The sequence below is a fragment of the Etheostoma cragini genome, chromosome 3 (genome assembly GCF_013103735.1).
Source record: "Etheostoma cragini isolate CJK2018 chromosome 3, CSU_Ecrag_1.0, whole genome shotgun sequence".
NCBI lineage: Eukaryota > Metazoa > Chordata > Actinopteri > Perciformes > Percidae > Etheostoma > Etheostoma cragini.
The window spans coordinates 26,777,386-26,796,649 of NC_048409.1; the positions used below are offsets into that span (position 1 = coordinate 26,777,386).

At 40.3% G+C, this 19,264-nt stretch overlaps 1 protein-coding gene across 2 annotated transcripts in view; it reads left to right on the forward strand.

Annotated features, from left to right (window-relative positions):
• Positions 1 to 15,424: 15,424 nt before the first annotated feature.
• caln1 (calneuron 1) overlaps positions 15,425 to 19,264 on the forward strand; it is a 60,827-nt gene continuing 56,987 nt past the window's right edge. The window contains exon 1 of one of the 2 annotated variants that reach the window (XM_034867451.1): positions 15,425 to 15,987. Coding sequence is in view for 1 of the 2 variants with exons in the window: in XM_034867450.1 (XP_034723341.1) it covers positions 17,404 to 17,600 (197 nt within the window). In the remaining variant the exon portion in view is untranslated. Of the gene's footprint in view, positions 15,988 to 17,212; positions 17,601 to 19,264 lie in introns of those variants that run through there. The other variant, XM_034867450.1, reaches the window with a different exon arrangement.

Genomic DNA, 19,264 nt, shown 5'->3' on the forward strand with positions numbered 1-19,264 from the left:
GTTCATATTAATGGCTCACCTGATCTTTTTCCTTCTCTTTTTGTTGTCAGGCAAATAATAAACACCTCAAACAGCGTGTTGTGTAAACACTCTGAGCAATAGTGTCAATGTTGTTTTCACAATACGACTTCGATGTTGTGAGCAAAGCAAAGTTGGAAGAACGAAGAACGAAGAACTTCCTAACTTGGGAAACGGTACCATCCGGGCAGGGAGCATGTGAAAGCAACGCTTACCTTGACAAAGGTCTACGCTTTCCGAGTGCCATTCTAGTTTTTACTGTAATTGCAGCTTTAGAAAGTGTTTATCAAATCTAAAATCTTTTTCTCTTTCCCATGTTCTAATGTTTTTTGTTTTGTTGTCCATAATGTAGTTTAAGTGCTTTTCCTCCCCTGGACATCTAGGTATGACCTTTTGTTTAGGATTTCTGATTCACAAAGTCAGATAGCAAACACAGCAGGATGCAAAGCTGTGGAGGCCTAAACCACTTATGTCTACGGTCCACAGCTCTACAGCTCTTCCGGGTTTTCCACCAAATACTATAAGCAACATTGCATCTGTAGGGGTGGCAAGGTTTTGTCTAAACTTGTTTTAAATCCAATGTTTTAGATTTTCTAATTCTATTAGAGCAAGCAGAACATACTTCAATGTTCCACTGTAATGAAGGTGTTGTTGGGGAAGATGTTTTGGGGAACTAAAAGACTGAATCGGAGTGAAATCTTCACTCCCATCAGTGTAATTACCATACATGGGCAGGACAACAAGATCGTCTGGCTGCTTTTGAAACAAAACCTTCCAGTCCCAGTTCCATCATACAAATTGCTTGTTTTCATCCTAACAGTTATTTTGTCTCAATGTCTCACCACCCTTCAGACACAGGTAATCTGCACTTCAAACACTTCAGTGTGGCTACAGATAGAACCTGGCCCTCAGTGAGTTGTCTTAATGTGGGATAACTGAGTTTTAGTGCCTTACACAAAGCACACGAGAGAGCACGCTCCTCAGTGGGTAAACTGTAGATAATTGAGGTTGCGGGGTGTCAAATCATATAACTATAAATATGTAGCAGGGAGGACAATGGTTTAATTATCTGTAAACAAGACAGGAGAGTTGATGTGTAACACTCAGATTATCATGATGGATCAGGACGATGGGTAATGGATCGGGTTTGGGAGGTGTTTGTGCATCCAATGCAAGAATTGGTGGTTCTACATTTAGCTACACCCCGGGCGAGACCCCCTATGAGCACAAAACACAAACTAAAAGTAAAACCTGATCTTTCTGGCCTTTCTTGGAACAAAATCATCAACGATGTTATGAGCATGGTTGACCTCAGGTAAGACTTGATCAACATTTGGGGGGACCCAGCAACATGGCCCCTTTTTAAAAAAAAAAAAAAAAAAAAAAAGTAGAAGTAGCCAAAAAACTTTTGCGTTTCAGAACCTTAGGAAATGGACTACGGCCGACACAAACACACGCCTATTAACTCGATAATAAAGCCATAAAGTAGGCTATCTTTCAACTCATGACAGCTCTGTGGACGGCATCTTCTCGGCAAGTAGGACGCCTGCAGGGGGCCGCAAATGATAATACAGTAGAAAAACACTTTGAGGATTTTTTTTAAGTGCTTGTACAGCGCCCCGCGTGTCATGAAAAAATGCCGCCCTGGGTGGGTAAAAGTAAAGATAATAACCCCTGCTTTGCCCATGCCAGAAATCCGCTACTGTATGCCAGTGTTTTTATTTTTTTTACATTGACAATTTGTTCTTGTTTTTCTCTTTTGACTCCTGAGATGTTGAGATCCCATTTTAAAAACATCAAATTGTTTTTTTCATTTTAGCTTTCATCAATCACGTTTGTAATTTTACAGTTGAAATTATCAACAAGCTCAGTGACTGAGACCCCAGAAGGACGGCTGTGGAGGAGAAAAGCTGAATAAATGATTCACTGGTGTTTTCAGTGATATACCATTTTCTGATTACCTTTGGACACTTTTATGCACAGAGATAGTGCCGTTAAAGAAAACGAAGTGGCTCTCAACTTCAGTCACCACAACCTTGGAAATGTTTAAACCCTGGGAGATAATCAAGTCTAGAGTGTGCCCCTTATTGTGCGTGGGCTCCGTCACATGCTGAGTCACTCCATAGTTATCAAAAACACAGCATAGTTCTTTGGTCCCTCTGTCCTGGGGGTTGTCAACAGGAATGTTGATATCACCAGCAATAATTACACAGTCAAAGTTAATACAGATTATAGACAGCAGTTCAGTAAAGTCATCACAGTATTAAGGTATTTGGGTAGTCCAGACTCTACTCTCTCCTATTGTCACATACAGAATATGACATTATCATCCACATATTTTCCTGGGGGCACACCACAGTCCCCCAAACTGTTACATAATTTTTTCATAATGTGAATGCATGCAAGGATGATTTTTGAATGAGAAATGTGTTTTTATCATACTCCTGCAATCCTCTCTTAACACCAGATTGACGAATACTTAATAATTGAGACGTACTCAAACAGAAAAGATAACAGTAATTGTTTTTAACAGAAAGGGTGTGAATGCTTTGTAGGAGGCCTGAGAGCGAAACTGAAAGGCGATAACATCAGATTTAGTTGTCTTCTGTAAATTATACTGTTTATACAAGTATTTATCACACACACATTGCTCACTTTTTAAATCCCACACATCAATAACTGGATCATAATCCTCAAACCTCTCTTAATAAGCATTTAGCTAAAACATATGTGGAGCTAAAAAGCACACACACTTGGCTGTGCCCAAACGACAGATGGAGACTTAAATGGGATCAGTTCATCCAAAAATGTGTTGTACTGTGGTTCCTTCACTGAATTTGCTGCACTGTAACAGGCCATTTGAAAGGAAGGATTCAATACAAAAGAGATATTTTTTGCTTTTATGAAAATAGAATGTATTTATTTTGATTTCAGTTTGGAGTCCAAGATAACTCCCTGGAAGCCTACAAAATAAGAGAGAAAAAATGTATTTTTCCTATTGGCGAGGTATCCATCAAAGTTGAATATGTGCCCACGTACAGCTAATATTCTCACAGGTTGATGTGTTTGCTGAGCAGAGGTCATCTTGGTCGTTTGTTGTCGGAACAGCAGGGGGTCCACTGAGCCCCCGATAGAGACAGTTGGAAAAACAAAGCTGTAGCTGGTGATACTTTTCTCCACTTTTGTCCCATAGGCTTTCTCATCCATGTTTAAGTTGCTGGTGGTGTGGAGAAGCTCAGCCCATGATTGCAAGGCTATGAACAGTTTGCGTGTGAGTCCATGTGTCACGCTACCACTCAGCACTCGGACTCTGTGATAATCTGTATATTTATGAAGGGGATGTCTGAATGCGTGCCTAAAGATAATGTGCCCAAAACGCAAGGGTATGTGAAAGTGATAATGGTTCTTGCACATTCTTGGTAAATGTGTTGGAGGATGTTATCTGTCAGATTTCGTGTGTGTCAGATAGAGAAGGGGGGTGGATCACAGACGGCTCTGCACCACCACCAGCTCAAACCATTACTCCGTGCCCCTTCTTCCCCTCAGCTTCTGTGTGCGTGCATGTGCTGTTTATCACTGTGTATTCATGTGCATCTGTCTGTGAATGTGGGTAATGTGTGGGCCAGATGTCCTGAGAATCTGTGTTCCAAGCAGTCCTCCCTGCAGCTCTTTCTGACAGTGTCCATCTGTAACCCAGCAGCATTCTGGGCTGATGTGGGTGAGTCCTATTTTTTCACCAGTTTCTGCTGAGTGGGATTTCAAATGAGACCTACAAGAACAAAGACATCTTTTAAACACAATATATATTGATTTTCTATTTGGCCTCTCACAAACAACTAGATGCAGTGTGTGTGTGTTAATGCGTACGTACGTGCTTTTGACCATGTAGTTTGAGCTGAATCAGTGTTGAGTTTTTCTATCTGTAGTCTTAAATGTCTGAAAAGGTGGACCTATAAATGGCCCGCACCCACATGTTTATGTCTGTGCCTGTTCAGATGCTTTTGTGAATGTGCAAGGCTTCGCCTCTGACTGGATTTGAATGCATTGAGACGTGCAGGGATGAACTTGTCGGCACTCAGTCAAACCAACAGATTTGAGGAGAGCGGGGGCCAAATGTTAAGCTGCCTTTGCCAGAAAGCAAATTGCTCAAAATGACATCAACAGCCCAAAACAAATTTAAATACAATGGACACCCTTGCCCAGTATCACACAAAAGAAACTTTGGTCATTGTTGGATTGGACACTGCAAAATGTGAATGCTGTGGATGTGCACCCTGTTGGAACTTTGTAATCCCTCAACTGGTACTTGATTGTATACTGGTTAGTCTCGCATTGCCAGAACTTTCTTCACAGTACTGCGGAGGAGGGTCTGGTTAGTCCACACAGTCTGGTTTATTGGCATTTCTTTTTTGATCGAATTCGATGGAGTTGTTAATATCCAATATTCGACATGGGCAGCGCTAAGCGCCTGACAGAGCCACGGTGCCTCTGTGAAAGAGCCTGGGAAGGAAGTTTTGGTGGAACATGTGTGTGTTCAAAAGTTGTCTCAGTCGTGCAACAGATTGGACAGATAGTCTATCTAGCTTTCTGGATTCACCCTGCGGAGATCTGAAGAGCAGGTAACCATAGTCCTCAGAAATCCACCAGAGTTTAGAATGTCAACACAGAGAAAGCAGAAGGTAATGGACTGAGTCGTGATTATAGATTATGTACGGGTAAATTACTACGGAAACATTTAACATTCCCTCTGAATTTCTTTTTTTCAATCATAATCATATTTTCCTATACAATAATGGTGTAAATAATTGATACCGTGTAATGGAAGCAATCCCCTCAGAGCTGCTTTAGCAGGAAAAGCATGGCCCCCATGCTGAGAATGTGTTTGTAATCTGAATTTCTTTCTGCTCCAGCTGTATTGATGCCTCTTTGTCCTTGACCACAATGATTTTTCACCTCACTTGAAGCATCGGTGGAGCTCAGCTGTGATTACAAGCCGGCCACACAAATGTTCTGTCAACAGACAAACACACCTGACCTCCTGTGCTTTGGGAGTTCACTAAATTAATTGTACCGACTCACTTATCATCTTGTCAAAATGTAACTGGCTCAATACTGACATTTGTCCCCAAAAGTATAAAGCTAACACTCAGAAGTATAGATATTAGGGTTTAAAAATACTTCTGTAAAACTTGAAGTAAGGAGTAGATGTAAAAAGTCTTCTGTAAAATACAGTAATTACTCCAGTAAAGTATAGATAGCCAAAATGTCTACTTAAGGAAGGTAACAAAGTATTTGTACTTCGTTTGCCGTTTTCTGCCTGATAGTGCTGCTTCTGTGTGAGACAGGTGCTGTAAGGGAACAACCTTGATTAGCTCAAATGCCAAGCATCTCTTTAAAAGTGACTCAATTAACCAAATGAACCGCTAATGAAGGCATCGCTTTGCATATTGATGCTTGATTTTTAAACAAGGATTTGCATTCTAATGGCGTAATGAATTCTCGCTTGACAACTGACTGGCGGTAAATCACACAGCAATGCGATGGATCATAGAAAATCTGTCTCAATAATGAGTGTTGAAATGCGTTCAGGGTGCAGAGCGATTAGGAGTGATATGTGCTAATTGCCTGCTGTGTGTCCTGGATCATTCATTATCTTCTCGGGCTCCGCTGTCATATTGTCTGTTTTGCAACTAATCAAAAGGGGAACAGTCCATGCAAATGTTTTGTGCCATCATAAGCAATTAAAACATCACTTTCAAGGTTCGAACCCTCACTATCTTTTCTGTATCATCTAGGTCTTTATACTCTTTCTTTGGATAACCAATCCTATTCAGATTATAACATTTCTCAGGTGGCTAAACTGACACCATTGATGATGACCTGCATTTGACTGCTGTTTAGGTCTTAGTTTTCCAAAAAAAAATCAAAACCTCTGCATCATAAAATGTAATGCAAAACAAAAGCCCTGTAATAATCACCACCTAACATAAAATGAAACCGTTGTGTAGGTGTTGACTCAGTTTTCTTGTAATTTTAAGGCTTTAAGTTATGGTGTGGTGTAGAAAAAGATGGCAAGAGACAATGTTTCATCCATGTGCTGAAAGAGCACCAATAAGACATTAAGATGTTTTCCTTTTTCCTCACTTTACATTAAAGATAGAATTTTGAAATGCAAAAACAACAATGGAGAAATTTATATCACAATCTGCCATTCCCGTCATTATTTTGAAGGCTAGTGAGACATTATTGTATAGTTTTGTACAGTTAAGTCAAGCTGCATTAGAAAAACAGTTGTCACCTGCTATTTATGTCCACACATGCCCAACGCAACATCTTAGCACATGAAAAGGAATCGACTTTGTTACATTGTAATATTTAGAGAGAAAGGGAGGATCAAAGACATAAACTACGTGTGGATATGTGTGGAGGACACCAAAATGGGAATGAAACCCAAATAAGATAAAGATTGAAAATGAAACGCTTCTGTCTTGTCACTTTTTAAATCCCATGATGTCCCACAGAGAGAGTGCATGTGTGCACATGTGTTTGGAGAAATCAATGGTGGGTATCAGGTGAAGCATATTTTCTTGTAACCTTTATTTCCTGTCTTCTGCAATGAGCTGTTAAGGCTAGAGCGTTTGATTGATGAACGAACCAGAGGTAGGTTAGCAGGCAAGAAGCCAGGACGGCCTGTGAGCTGAATTGCACTGAGCTGATTATTATCCATCCCACAGACTGGCTGAAATACTTGAATTAGGTCTAGGTGATAGCTTTTTGTAATGACCCTTAACTGAAAAGCTGTTGATGCCACTTGTTTAATACACAGGTGTGTCATGTTTTCTGCACTTAACGTACAGGGGTGACAAACCTGTGGTTTGTGAGCCGCATGCGGCTCTTTGCCTGCTCCTGTGAGGCTCTTACTGAGTGGCAGGGTTAAAAAAATAAGAAGGAAAAAAGCGGTTTAAGTGGTGTTGCTGTCGCTAGCTGTATCGTGTATTGTCAATGCAAGGTAGGTGCTGCTAGTAACTTAAGTGAGTGAATAATGGCGGAGTAAGGAGGGAAAAGTAAAGCTAATGTTGAGTTTTAAAAATTAAAATTGTCTGAAGGAGCCAGGTTAGAAAATGATGCATACCTCTGTCCCCTATTCCCCCCCTCTTTTCCTCTGAATGTAAAGAACCACAGGTCAAGTCTGACATTTAACATGTGAAAAGGGGCTTCCTGCTACGCAACAAAAGGTGATCTTCTGTCTCACATTTACACGCCAGAACCTTTTGCTCTGCAACCAAAAACGACCCCCAAAGGTGCAGAAGGCAGGTTGTCATTGGACAGCAAAGATGTGCTGCATGTTGTCATGACAATTGCGGACCAATGAGAATAGATTTGAAAATGCCAGGTGAAAAGGTGAGTGTGATTTAGGGATATTCAGGACTGGTTTCACGTGACTCCATCATGGGGGACGCATGAATCCAGTCCGCTGTCAGCTGCAGTGTTATCATGTTTGTTTTGTGTCTGATTGTCTTTGTCTTATCATCTTCATCATTCTTTTACATTAAACCTTTTCCTAATTCTCAATTCGACCCCGAGCCTCCTTCCTCAAAGATGCAACAGAACGCAAAGTTAAGTTATGAATTTCTAACACTAAGCACAAATGTGAAGAGGAGCACAGGACATTTTTATATGAGTGGGAGGAACTTTTTTGGTGGAGCTAAATGGGAAGCCTTTCCGCTTGATTTGCGAGACTTCACTATTGCATTTTAGCTAGCTAGCTAAAGCATCAAACCTGGAGCGCTATTTCATCTCACTCCATGCTAACATCGCCCGGGTTTTCCCCAAAGGCAGGGAACTTCGCAAGCACATAGTAAACATGTTGAAACGGCAGCCAGAGAAGCAGACTCAGCTTTTTAAAAAATTTGCAAAGCCCTCAGAGACTGTCACGTTAGCATTGTATCAGTTAGCATGGGACATTGCTTGTCCAAAAAAGTCATACAGTGAAGGGGACTTTGTGAAGACATGTCTCAAAGATGTCATTGCTATCCTAGCGCCTGAAAATGTCAATTTAAAGTGCTCTGCATCACACCTGCAGCTGTCACTGCACACAGTTGAACAGAGAATATGGGACATTAACAATTCCATTGAAACACAGCTACAAACGGACCTTGAGAAATACCTGTATTTCAGCATTGCTTTGGATGAGAGTTGTGACATTCAATATAAGCCTCGGTTGGCAATATTTGTACGGTCAATGTCAGACGACTGCACAATTAAGGCAGAGCTGCTTGACATTGTGTCGTTAAAAGACAGCACCAGTGGCATCGACCTGAAAGAGACACTCATGACAGTTGCTGAGAAGGCAGATTTGCGGTTGTCAAAACTGACAGCAATAACCACAGACTGTGCACCAGGTATGTTAGGAGCTGCAAATGGCCTTATTGGGCTGCGTAAAGCTGACGACCGTTTCCCGGATTTTTGGGCATTTCACTGCATCATCCATCAAGAGCATCTGGTGTCTAAGAAGCGGAAGTTGGACCACGTTGAAACCAGTGCTAGAGATTTTGAATTTTTTTTTTTTTTTGGCTCTTTATGCTGGACTGGTTAGCCACCCCTGGTCTATTGTAAAGCACAACCATAACACAATGTTACAGAGTCATAGTAGTGTGCATATGTGTATACACACTGTCTCTGATGGAAGGTCGAGGCAATGGGAACTGTTTGTTCTGCAAATTTTTAGCCACACATCAGGGGATCACAACGGTTTCCTGGCGCAGGTTATTAACAGGGAAATAATACCAAAGTTCACAATTGTAGGCACTCAGAATCCAACCTGGTCTGGTTTTACTGTGGGAATTTGAATAAATAAAACCTTTATTAATCAGGAATCAAATGACAGTTTGTAATGTGAAAGTGTTGCTTGACATGATAAACACATTGTACTTTGCATGCCCAGCACCAAATTGCAGACAGACTGAAGGAAGTGACGAGCTGGTAAACATAGCGGAGCATTTAGCAGTTAAAGAGCCTACAATTGTAGTTGTAATTGAAAGACAGGTTGCCAAGCCTCAGAGCTAAATGTCAACACTGCTGATCAATTATATAAAATAACAAAATAAAGACTTATCCCCTGTCACAATTGACTATGCAATGGTTGAAATATATAAATGCTAATGTGACCTGCATTTAATAAGATTTGGCATAAGTGTTGGCTATTCTTTTAAGAGGATGGAGGAATGATCAATCCAGGACTGGACTTGTGAGATGGCTAAAGTGGCAGCATTTGAAAAAATATCATACAAACGGTTGGCCATGTTGAATGTCTACACTAGGAAATGGGGAAAGCTTTCTGGAGGGCTCTTAAGAAGCCATGTACATATACAATGTGCTTATTGTTCTGTCACATACATACAGTATGTTCATTTGGTTTGCAACTGTTTATTTAATATTGTAATGAATAACTATGGTAATTAGGTTATCTTAAACTTTCTTTGAATAAGTGGTGATGAGGAATGGGGATGTTGGGGGGAAGGGGGTGCTTTTATGTTTTAAGCTGTGTGTTTTAAATGCTGTTTTAAAAAAATAGCATGAAATAGTACCCATAAGATCCTTCTTGTGGTCCAGAACAAAGCCTGATCCAGGACAATGAAATGAAAATGGAAAACATTTAATGGAAGAATGTAATCCGTGGCGGAATAAGCATTCAGATCCTTTACTTAAGTACAAGTACTAATACCACACTATAAAAAAATATTCTGTTACAAGTGAAAGTCCTGCATTGGAAATGTTATTTAAGTAAAAGTATGTAAGTATCATCAGGAAAATGTACACAAAGTATTTAAAGTAATAGTATTCAATGCAGATAAATCCTCATATTTGAGAATCTGGAAACAATCCAAAAAGTTCTTTCAATGAACTGAACATGAAACACTGAACATGAAAGTGTTTAATGGGCTAATCCTTTTAGCTGGACTTGTAGGCAGTTATATTGTTGGGTATTTTAATTTATAATAAAACACTGTATTTAATGAACTATGTGTGTTTAGTGTGAAAAAAAAAAACTTGTAACTGTAGCTGTCCGATGAATGTAGTGGCGTACAAAGTACAATTTTTCTCTCTGAGATGTAGTGGAGTAGAAGTAGAAAGTGGCATGAAAAGACAATACTCAAGTAAAGTACAAGTACCTCACATTTGTACTTAAGGACAGTATATCTCCTTAGTTACATTTCAGCACTGAATGTCATCATTAAAGAAGATAACTTGTATACATGCTACTTTGATCTGTAAGTTTGCTCCAAATGTAGAAAGCCATTGATGAATTATTATTTAAAAAAACTCTTTCATTACAATGCAAATCTGTGAACAGAAAGTATTTGTTAAACTCTCATTAGTCAGCAAAAGGCATTAATATCAGTCTAGCAGGAACAACATGTTTGCATAATGAATCTGTCTTTGATCTTCAGTGTGCTGTGCAACAAATTTACGTGCATCCTTTTCTTTGTTCTTGCCGTGGTGAAGTTTCCTTTGGGATCAACATGGTGCTTGTCACCTTTTTATTTCCTAAATGTGTGCCACTGACACTGCTACAGTAGGTTTAATAGCTTATTTTCCACTGGAGCTTTTGTGTGCGTGTATAGTTTGTAGATAGCCGTCAGTCTTTAACACTGTGAAGCTCTGCACATGGACTCAGTGTTAACCACATGATCACTCACAGAGCACAGATGCCTCACATTTGGTTGTCCGGAGAAACTGTGTGTACTGTACTGCATGCTCTACGTCTGTGAGCAGCGAGCTTGGCAGATATGATTGACCAAATATAGGAGCAGAAGGAATGTGTGATTATGAGCCCTTTTCACCAGGCGTGATGAAAGTAAAGGAAATGTCAATATACTAAAGACTCCTGCTGGTGTCAGCAGGCAGTTATCTAAGATACCATTACAAAATCCTCTGAAACATTTCAATGTGGATCGCTATTGTTGCAGCATACAGACGAAGTCGCTGACATTTTCTGCTAAATGTATTCTGAGCTCTTGCAACATGTTAAAAGGCTACTGTCAATCGACACACACACACACCACTTCTGTAGGCTGTGCAATTCAACATAGAATAAAGGTCATGATTCAGAATAGAAACGGCATTTGTGAGAAATGACTGGATTGATTGAAGGAGAAAGTACCATATACAGTATCTTCCAGCTGTTTGTGGATTTCTGTGCGTGTATGTTGGTGAATAACCCCCACGGCTCAGCTCAGACTCAAGTATTGGGATCATTATGTTTTTTTTAAATATGCGCAATGCAGGGGCAATGCTGTGGCTTCTGGTGCTCCAGTTCCAAATGTTTTATTAAAAGCCCTGAATCTTTTAGGAAGACTTTACTGTCTTTCAGAGGCTGTAGCAAAGCTCCGTTTGAAAAACAGAGTAAAACTAGATACTCTATTAGGGTGAAATGTAACTAAATAACGCTTAATTTTGACAAGAGAGGAACTAGCATGACCATTTTCAAAGGGGTGCCTTAACCTCCAGATATCTGAATAAAAATGGGTTCTATGGGTACCATGAGTCTCCCTTATAGAGTCATGCTCACATTATTATAATCCAATGCAGGTTTTTCTTGGCAACTATCACAGATAGTTTACAAATTTTTAGGCATTCTATTATCAAATTGCTTGAAGAATAATGTAAATAGCTGTGGGGGAAAAAAATCTCCCAAAGGGAGCATGCCCCCGGGTCCCCATAAGTTTTGGCTAAGCCTCAACATGTGGCTCTTCCCCTTGCACAGTGGTTATAGTATTTGTCTTTTAACTAATTAATTCTCCATCCTCAGTCAGTTAAGTCTAACTGGAAGAAGATAGGGTGAATAGTACCCTTTGTTACAATGTCTCCCTGGACTTTAAAGATCTGCACTTGTCATCTTAGACTTTTATATTTGACTTTTATATTTGCACTCTTCCCACTTTGTATTGCAACTGCTCCACAACAATTTCCCTCTGGATAGATACAAAGTTATTGTATCTAATATTACACCACTGCACTTCCTGAAAGGTCAAATTCAGAGAAAGGACAGAAATATGAAATAATAGAAATTCTGACTTCAACAGAGATACAAGTCCAGTTTATATAATAAGACCAACTAAATATTTATAATAAGTCCTAGGATGTGGGTCCCAAAACGCTTGAAATGCTTCAAACCAGAAGGCTATTTCCTCCTTTTATATGTGCACCTTATTTGTGTAAGAACACACCAAAAGCTCTCTGTCTCCACAGCTGAGCCCCGAGGGTTGTGGGTTTTTGCTGCCCTTTGTTTTTGGCAAATTATATCAAAAATGTATGACGAGGGAAAAACTGGCATGGCCAAGCATATTTTTATATAATAAAATGTGTATTCAAAAGCCTTTTGTGACCTTTGCATTTCTGGACCTACTACTTATAAAAAAATAACATAACACTATGAAATACAAAAATACTGCATACTATGTCAAAAGTTAAGAAGAGCTTTCCTTTTTAAGTTATTGCCATGGGCTACTGAGCCAGCAAGAGCAGCTAGACTGACGCGTGACGGCCTAAAGACAGCTTTTCTTTTCTGAAGCTGCTGCAGTGTTGAGTACATCTACTGGCTTCTATTTACTTTGAAAAACAAGGAGTGGTTTGTGGCTAGAGGGCAATGTACGAGGACATCAACACGCATCTGAATAGAAATCTGAAGATGAGTTTTCCTTCCATCTTACGTGCTTGTTTTGAGTTTGCAAATATACCTCAGTTTTTGTTGAAATAGAAACTTTGAATCATCTTAACAGACCAACTCTAATGTGCCTATACTATAAATGATCACTTAGTGTTTTACTGTACATAATTGATTTTTTTCAGTGCAGTATAATTGTGGTGGTACTGTAAATATTAGTCTGCGGTTCTTCTCCACAAAGCTTTCATAACACAGATGCAGTGATTTTGTTTTCATCTGATGTCTCAACTATGTCAGTGACAGTCACTATATTTAAAAGATGATGCAATAATCACAAAGCAGGCATTTTGGAGTCTTTGGACTGTGGGAGTAAACCGACACTGAACACTAAACTGCCCATAGTGTGAATCTCAGTGTGAATGTGTGTGGCTGTGTGTGTGTGTGATGGACCAGCAACTTGTCCTGGGAATTCCCTGCTATTCGCCAGTGCATGCCTGGAAAGGTTTTAGCCTCCATAACCTTACATGGAATAAAGCAGTACAGAAAGCCGTTATTGTTGTAGTAATGTTGCTGATTGACATTTAATTGATTTTTCCCCACTATCTACTATATCACCAGTGTTTTAAGAACCAAGATTGCTCTTAATGTTGACTTGGTCCTGGTTGTTGTTGTTGTTGTTGTTTTTCCTTGGTATTGGTTAACTCTGAACTCTTAAACTCTGTTTTGCACATAGGGATGTTGCATTTTTCTGATGTGCTCTCATTGTTTCTGTATAATTACCATTCCATTATATTTCTACAGTATCCTTGGCAAATGGTAACGTGATATTGTCAACTCAGGCAAATAAATGATCGGACAGGGTTTTCATTTGAATGTTTTACTGATATTTAATTTGGGAAAAAACCTAATAAAAGAAAGGGATGAACGTAAAGAAACTAGTTTGGCTCAGACACCTCCCATTGTCACAGCTTTGACAATTATCATTTAATTTTCACTGTGTGTGTATAGTGTATAGTCTTGGTTCAATTAAAAAAAAAAATATATATATAAATCCTTCCCTTTGTACCCTACAGAGATATTCAGCAGCCAGAAGCTATGTGGTCCTCAGCAGCGCTCAGGCGGTATCAGTGACGACTTTCATTTCTTCTGCAGCAAATCCAGAACAGACTTATTGACTCATTAGATTTCCTTTAGAAAAAGTTCGATGAAACCACAGCGGGAACAGAGACGCTGTGACTCATTCCATCGAGAACACACATACACTCACATGCATTTAGACATGCAGTCACACTCACACATGCACATACACACGGCTCATGGGTATGAGCTTTCCAAGGCTGAACTGGGAAGGAACTGAGTGCAGATTGAATATGTGACACATGGTGTGTGTGTGTGTGTGTGTGTGTGTGTGTGTGTGTGTGTGTGTGTGTGTGTGTGTGTGTGTGTGTGTAGAAGTCTGCATGAAAGGAAAAGATCAGAATAGCTCACAGTGTTCCCAGCATAAAGCGCACATGAAACCCATACCTGATAAAACTGCTAAGACTGCAAATTAGTTGAAAGTTCGTTCTTTAAATTGCTTGAGTAAGAATGTATCCCCATCTAGCAGAGAGAGTGTTGAGCTCAGGGTTGTTAAGTTGAATATTTTAGTCTAGTCTGCCTGTGTCATTGAACTTTTATGTGACTGAGATTTGTGCAAGTTAGAATCTATGGCCTCTAACAGGGCTCAAAAATATGTATGTATACATGTATATACAGTATGTGTATGTATATACAGTATATGTGTATGTGTTTATATATGTATATACAGTATGTATATGTTGGTATTTGTATATACAGTATGTGTGTATGTGTATATATGTGTATGTATATATGTGTGTATGTATGTATATGTGTATGTATATATGTGTGTATATATGTGTGTATATATGTACATACAGTATATGTGCATATGTATATGTGTGTATGTGTATATATGTATATATGTGTGTATATGTATGTGTGTATATATGTATATACAGTATATGTGCATATGCATATATGTATATGTGTGTATGTGTATATATGTGTATGTATATGTGTGTATATATATACAGGATGAATTAATGTATATATATATATACATACATATACTGTATATATATATATATATATATATATATATATATATATATATATATATATATATGTACTGTGTGTGTGTATGTGTAAATATATATATATATATATATATATATATATATATATATATATATATATATATATATATATAGATACTTTGTGTGTGTGTGTGTGTGAACTGGCAAAAATAGGTTCGAAAAGCAGCCTACTTGTGAGTTTCATCAAGCTGACCAGAAAAAAACGAGAATACCAAAAACTAAAAGATTCCATTTTAAAGATTTTATTTTTTAAACCAAACTGAAGATAAAAAACGAGTTGTATTTGATCAAATATAATAAGAAGTAATAACTATTTAAATAAAACTACAACGTTGTGGTTTTATGGGCAACAATTAGGGCTTTATTTTGAAAGTTATTACCGGAAAACAATCTTGTTTCGCTTACTTGACACAGGTTCACTTTTTAAAATGCAGAGCCGAAGAAGAGGGGGAATAACATTGTGAAAGAAATGTGCCCAGTAATTAGGCTATTTCTAAAGGCTGCATCATAGACTGTATACATATATATATATATATATGTTATAACGTCTGCAGGTAGTTCCTCCGGTTAATAATGACACAATAAATCTATTAAGGTAATCAAGTTTAAACGCAGCCAATCGCTGCTCTCCTGCTCGATTGCGTGTTGATTTGGGTTGGAGCATCTCCTCTGCTCACCGGTCTGCTCTCATCAATCCTTCCGACGCTCGACACATGCGTGTGGATCTGCAGTCCATGGATTTTTACTTTGAGTCAACGCAGCTGTGCAAACAAAGTTTTTTTTTCTGACTAGACTTAATTATCCGTGAACAAAACCGAAGACGAGGTGGAATAAGAGAATACATAGCTAATATTAAGGATGAGATTTGTGTGAAAAGTGCAACTCAACCGAATTCGCGGTGCGCTGCTGCCGGACTTCAAATCAGAAAAAACACACACAATCCCGGTGTGACCTTCCGTCTTTTTACGATGGGAAAACATGACACCACTGCTCTTCCAAAATAAAAAGCTACTAATAACACAACCAATCCGGATCGATCAATGAGGTTGATTGAGGGGTCCACCTCAAGTCTCTAAACTGGATCCTACTGCTTGCATCGATCCGCGGATTTGATTGATCACCTTCAGTCACTTAACACCCTTCAAGGTAAGTTTAGGGAATTGGACAATATGTTACCTTCATTCAATAGAAATGAATAGACTGGAGCTCATTAGCCTGCTGTTGTTTTTCTGTCCGCATTGAATCATAAGGGCTCTCAACAGGCCCGCACCTGTTGTTGAGATCGGCTGACCTGCGGATGTGCGTCCACTCAGACGAGTCTTGGTTCATATCTGCTGCAGAAAAAATTTAAAAAAACTTTTACTTGTTGTGTATTGACATTCGCCATAGACTGTAACATGGCTAATCGACTGATCCGGGTTTCATAAAGTTTTGAATTTTTAGTAGGCTACAGCTGATCTGGCTGAGATGAATCGGCTGGAATTATAGCCGTAGATAAACTATCCCTCGTTTCCAGCACGCCATGCTGTTTTTAAACACAAATATAGGCTTGTATATTTATTTTAAACCACCATCACTCACTCAGAAGACATCTGAGCAGAATGTCTAGAGTAGGCTACCGACACTAACGCCTGATGATGGTAGCTGTCGGACTGATGACGAGCAGGCAGCTAAGAAGTGTTAGTGTGTGCGCGCGTGCGCGCGTGGTTATCGACCAGAGCTGTGAACCGGTTCAGCAGAGCTCTCACTGTGGACCCCCCGCCCCCCCTCCACCCACCGTCACCATCCTCCCGTTGCGCAGCGTCCAATGCCCACTGTTGCGCCACGCGGTGGCGCATGCTGTTATACGCATAGCGCGCTTTCCCGGAGATATGTTGCTGTCTGTGTGATGTGCCTCCCCAGTATCCCCATGTTGACCTGCAGAGCGCACTGGGAATAATTATCCACTGGCATTCAAAGGCTGTGTCCCCAACAGCTTCTCTTGTTCGTTCACCTTATCTGTCAGTCTTGCTTTACACTTTCTCCTTGTCTTTTTCTTTATTGTGGGCTTCTGTTGGTCTGTCATTCCTTATTTGTCTCCGTCTACACCCTGTCTTTCTTTTATCTGTCTGTCTCAGAGTCTCTGCCTCTCTCTCTTTCTTTTTGCCTCTCTCCAGCCTCAACCTGTGTAGATTGTGCGCACAGCTGCTGCTGCAGGCAGCCAGGCAGGTAGGCAGGACTGAGTCTGTCATTGGGACTCACTAATGAGACCTCCACTCTGTCTCCCCAATGTGGAGGAATGTTTGCACTGGAGAGTGAGTGAGAGAGAGAAGGGGGGGGGAGAGGGAGTCACAGAAAGAGAGGGAGGGTGGGTGGGAGTGAGTGAGTGAGGAGCCAAGGAGTGGAGCATGAGAAGAGCTGTTGTACCTGCTGCTTTCACTGCTCAAATATTAACAACGTGTTTCTGGGAGCCGATGCCGCTGCTCTGGGACAAGCCCAAACTGTGGAGGCAGCCGGGCTCAGTAGTTTGTGGACAGGCAGTCTGCCGCTGCTGCAGGACGCACCGCTGCATCTAATAGTCTGATGGAAGCGGAGGTCATAGAGCCTGATCCACAGGCGATGGAGCTCACCGGGATGACGCCACCGGGGACACACTCTGAGGTAAACGGAGACTTGCCGGGCACCCCATACATGAGGGACGGGATGGTGGACGTGATGGAGAGTCCGGCGAGCGAGCCTGTTGTGCTGCAGTATCCTGCTGAGTACAGCCACGAGTATGGGTAAGAATCAGCATGGGAGAAACAGAGAGAGAGAGTCTGTTGCTGCAGGCTGAAGCTGGTAATGTGTTCAGAGAGGGCGCACTTCTGTGGGACGCTCTTGTCTCTTTTCTCCGTTTGGAGAGTGTTTGACTCCTGTTTTGTAGTGATTGTTTGATGAATTGCCTTTGCACCCAGTTGGATGCATTTTCAGGCAGCCTGTGTGCCTCTGCTGCACAGTCCATAGCACTGGGAAGTCATTTACCCATAAATTGCTCTCCCAGAAGGTTCAGGCATGTCTTATTGATCCATAGTAATATTTTCCACCCTATTGTTTACATTACAGGGACAGATTTTGTGGCAGATTGTTTTCATAACTTGATTTTACACACCTTAGAGAAAGAAGAGGTTGGATGGTAAAATACTTTGTTTTTTAATCAATTGTAACCATGACTTGCTTGATGGAACTGCTCTGTTTTTACATCTGTGGTGGCACAGTCTTGGTGTGTGCTGCAGCTGTGTATCATATTGTCAAAAGCTCATTGTGTTTACACAGATCCTTACTAATGGACAGAGTCATCGGATGGCACCAAGCTGCCTTACTACATGGAAACGCTACACTATCAATAAAATGAAAGTGTGACCAGAATACCTCACCTCTGATTTAATCTCAAATTTATAGATTCTACAAAACCAATCTTCTTGACTGTCATTTTCTCAACTAGCTGTCTTTTAATGACCATTTGGCTGTTGGTTCTGTAGCAGTGATAGAAAAATGGTAAAACCACATTGAAAGTTGGTAGCTAAAATTCTTTCTAAGCGTGAAAACCTTTGACAGCATTCTGCTAATGTGGCCACTATACAATATGTGATGTCACCAGGGGCGTGGGACTTGGGGGTGGAAATGGGACTAAGTACCAAGGGCCCTCATGTGAGGAGGGCCCAAAAAGATGCTACAATGAATAGCTGTGGATGCGGGGAGGGGCCCATAGGAAATGCCTTACTACAATACCCAGAATTTGGTCCTACACCCCTGGATGTCACAGCAGGTATTTTTCTTTTGCTTTCACTTCTCTGACAGCAGACAAATGTATTTGAACAACAGCATACCAGATAACTGCCCCTACTACTACTACCCATGTAGCAAAGCTCACCTTTCTTTTGGTTTTATAGTTTGGCAGTTTGCCTTGTGATAGGAAGGAATGCCAATTTGTCAGTGTACATTGAAAGGGGAATTACATCCTGCTGGTAACTTGGCGTATTTAGACTTTAGAACTGGTGTCTTTTCTCAACATATATTTGTATATTTAGACTTACTCCTAAAGATGTCACTGTGTCATGATCCTCTTTAGAAAGTTGATTTTGTGGCCTAACGGAGTGTCTGCTGTCGGTACACAATGTTCTGCCTGCGTCCCTTCATTATAGGCCCATTGCTATTGGCTCTATTTCTGCAGGGTCGGATGTGAGAAATTGCCATCTGGCTTCCTTGTCATGCAGAAATCTTTGAATAAAGCAGTTCTCTTTTCAACAGGTTTTACAATCTTCAAGAGTCAAGGCCCAAACTGCGGGCTGGTTTGGGACTCTACTGTTTTCGTGGGTTGATTATTCATTTGCTTGCAGGACTAATGGCATGTAGTTATATTATAAAGTTTCAAATGAAGATCAATGTGTACATATAGTCCGTTTAC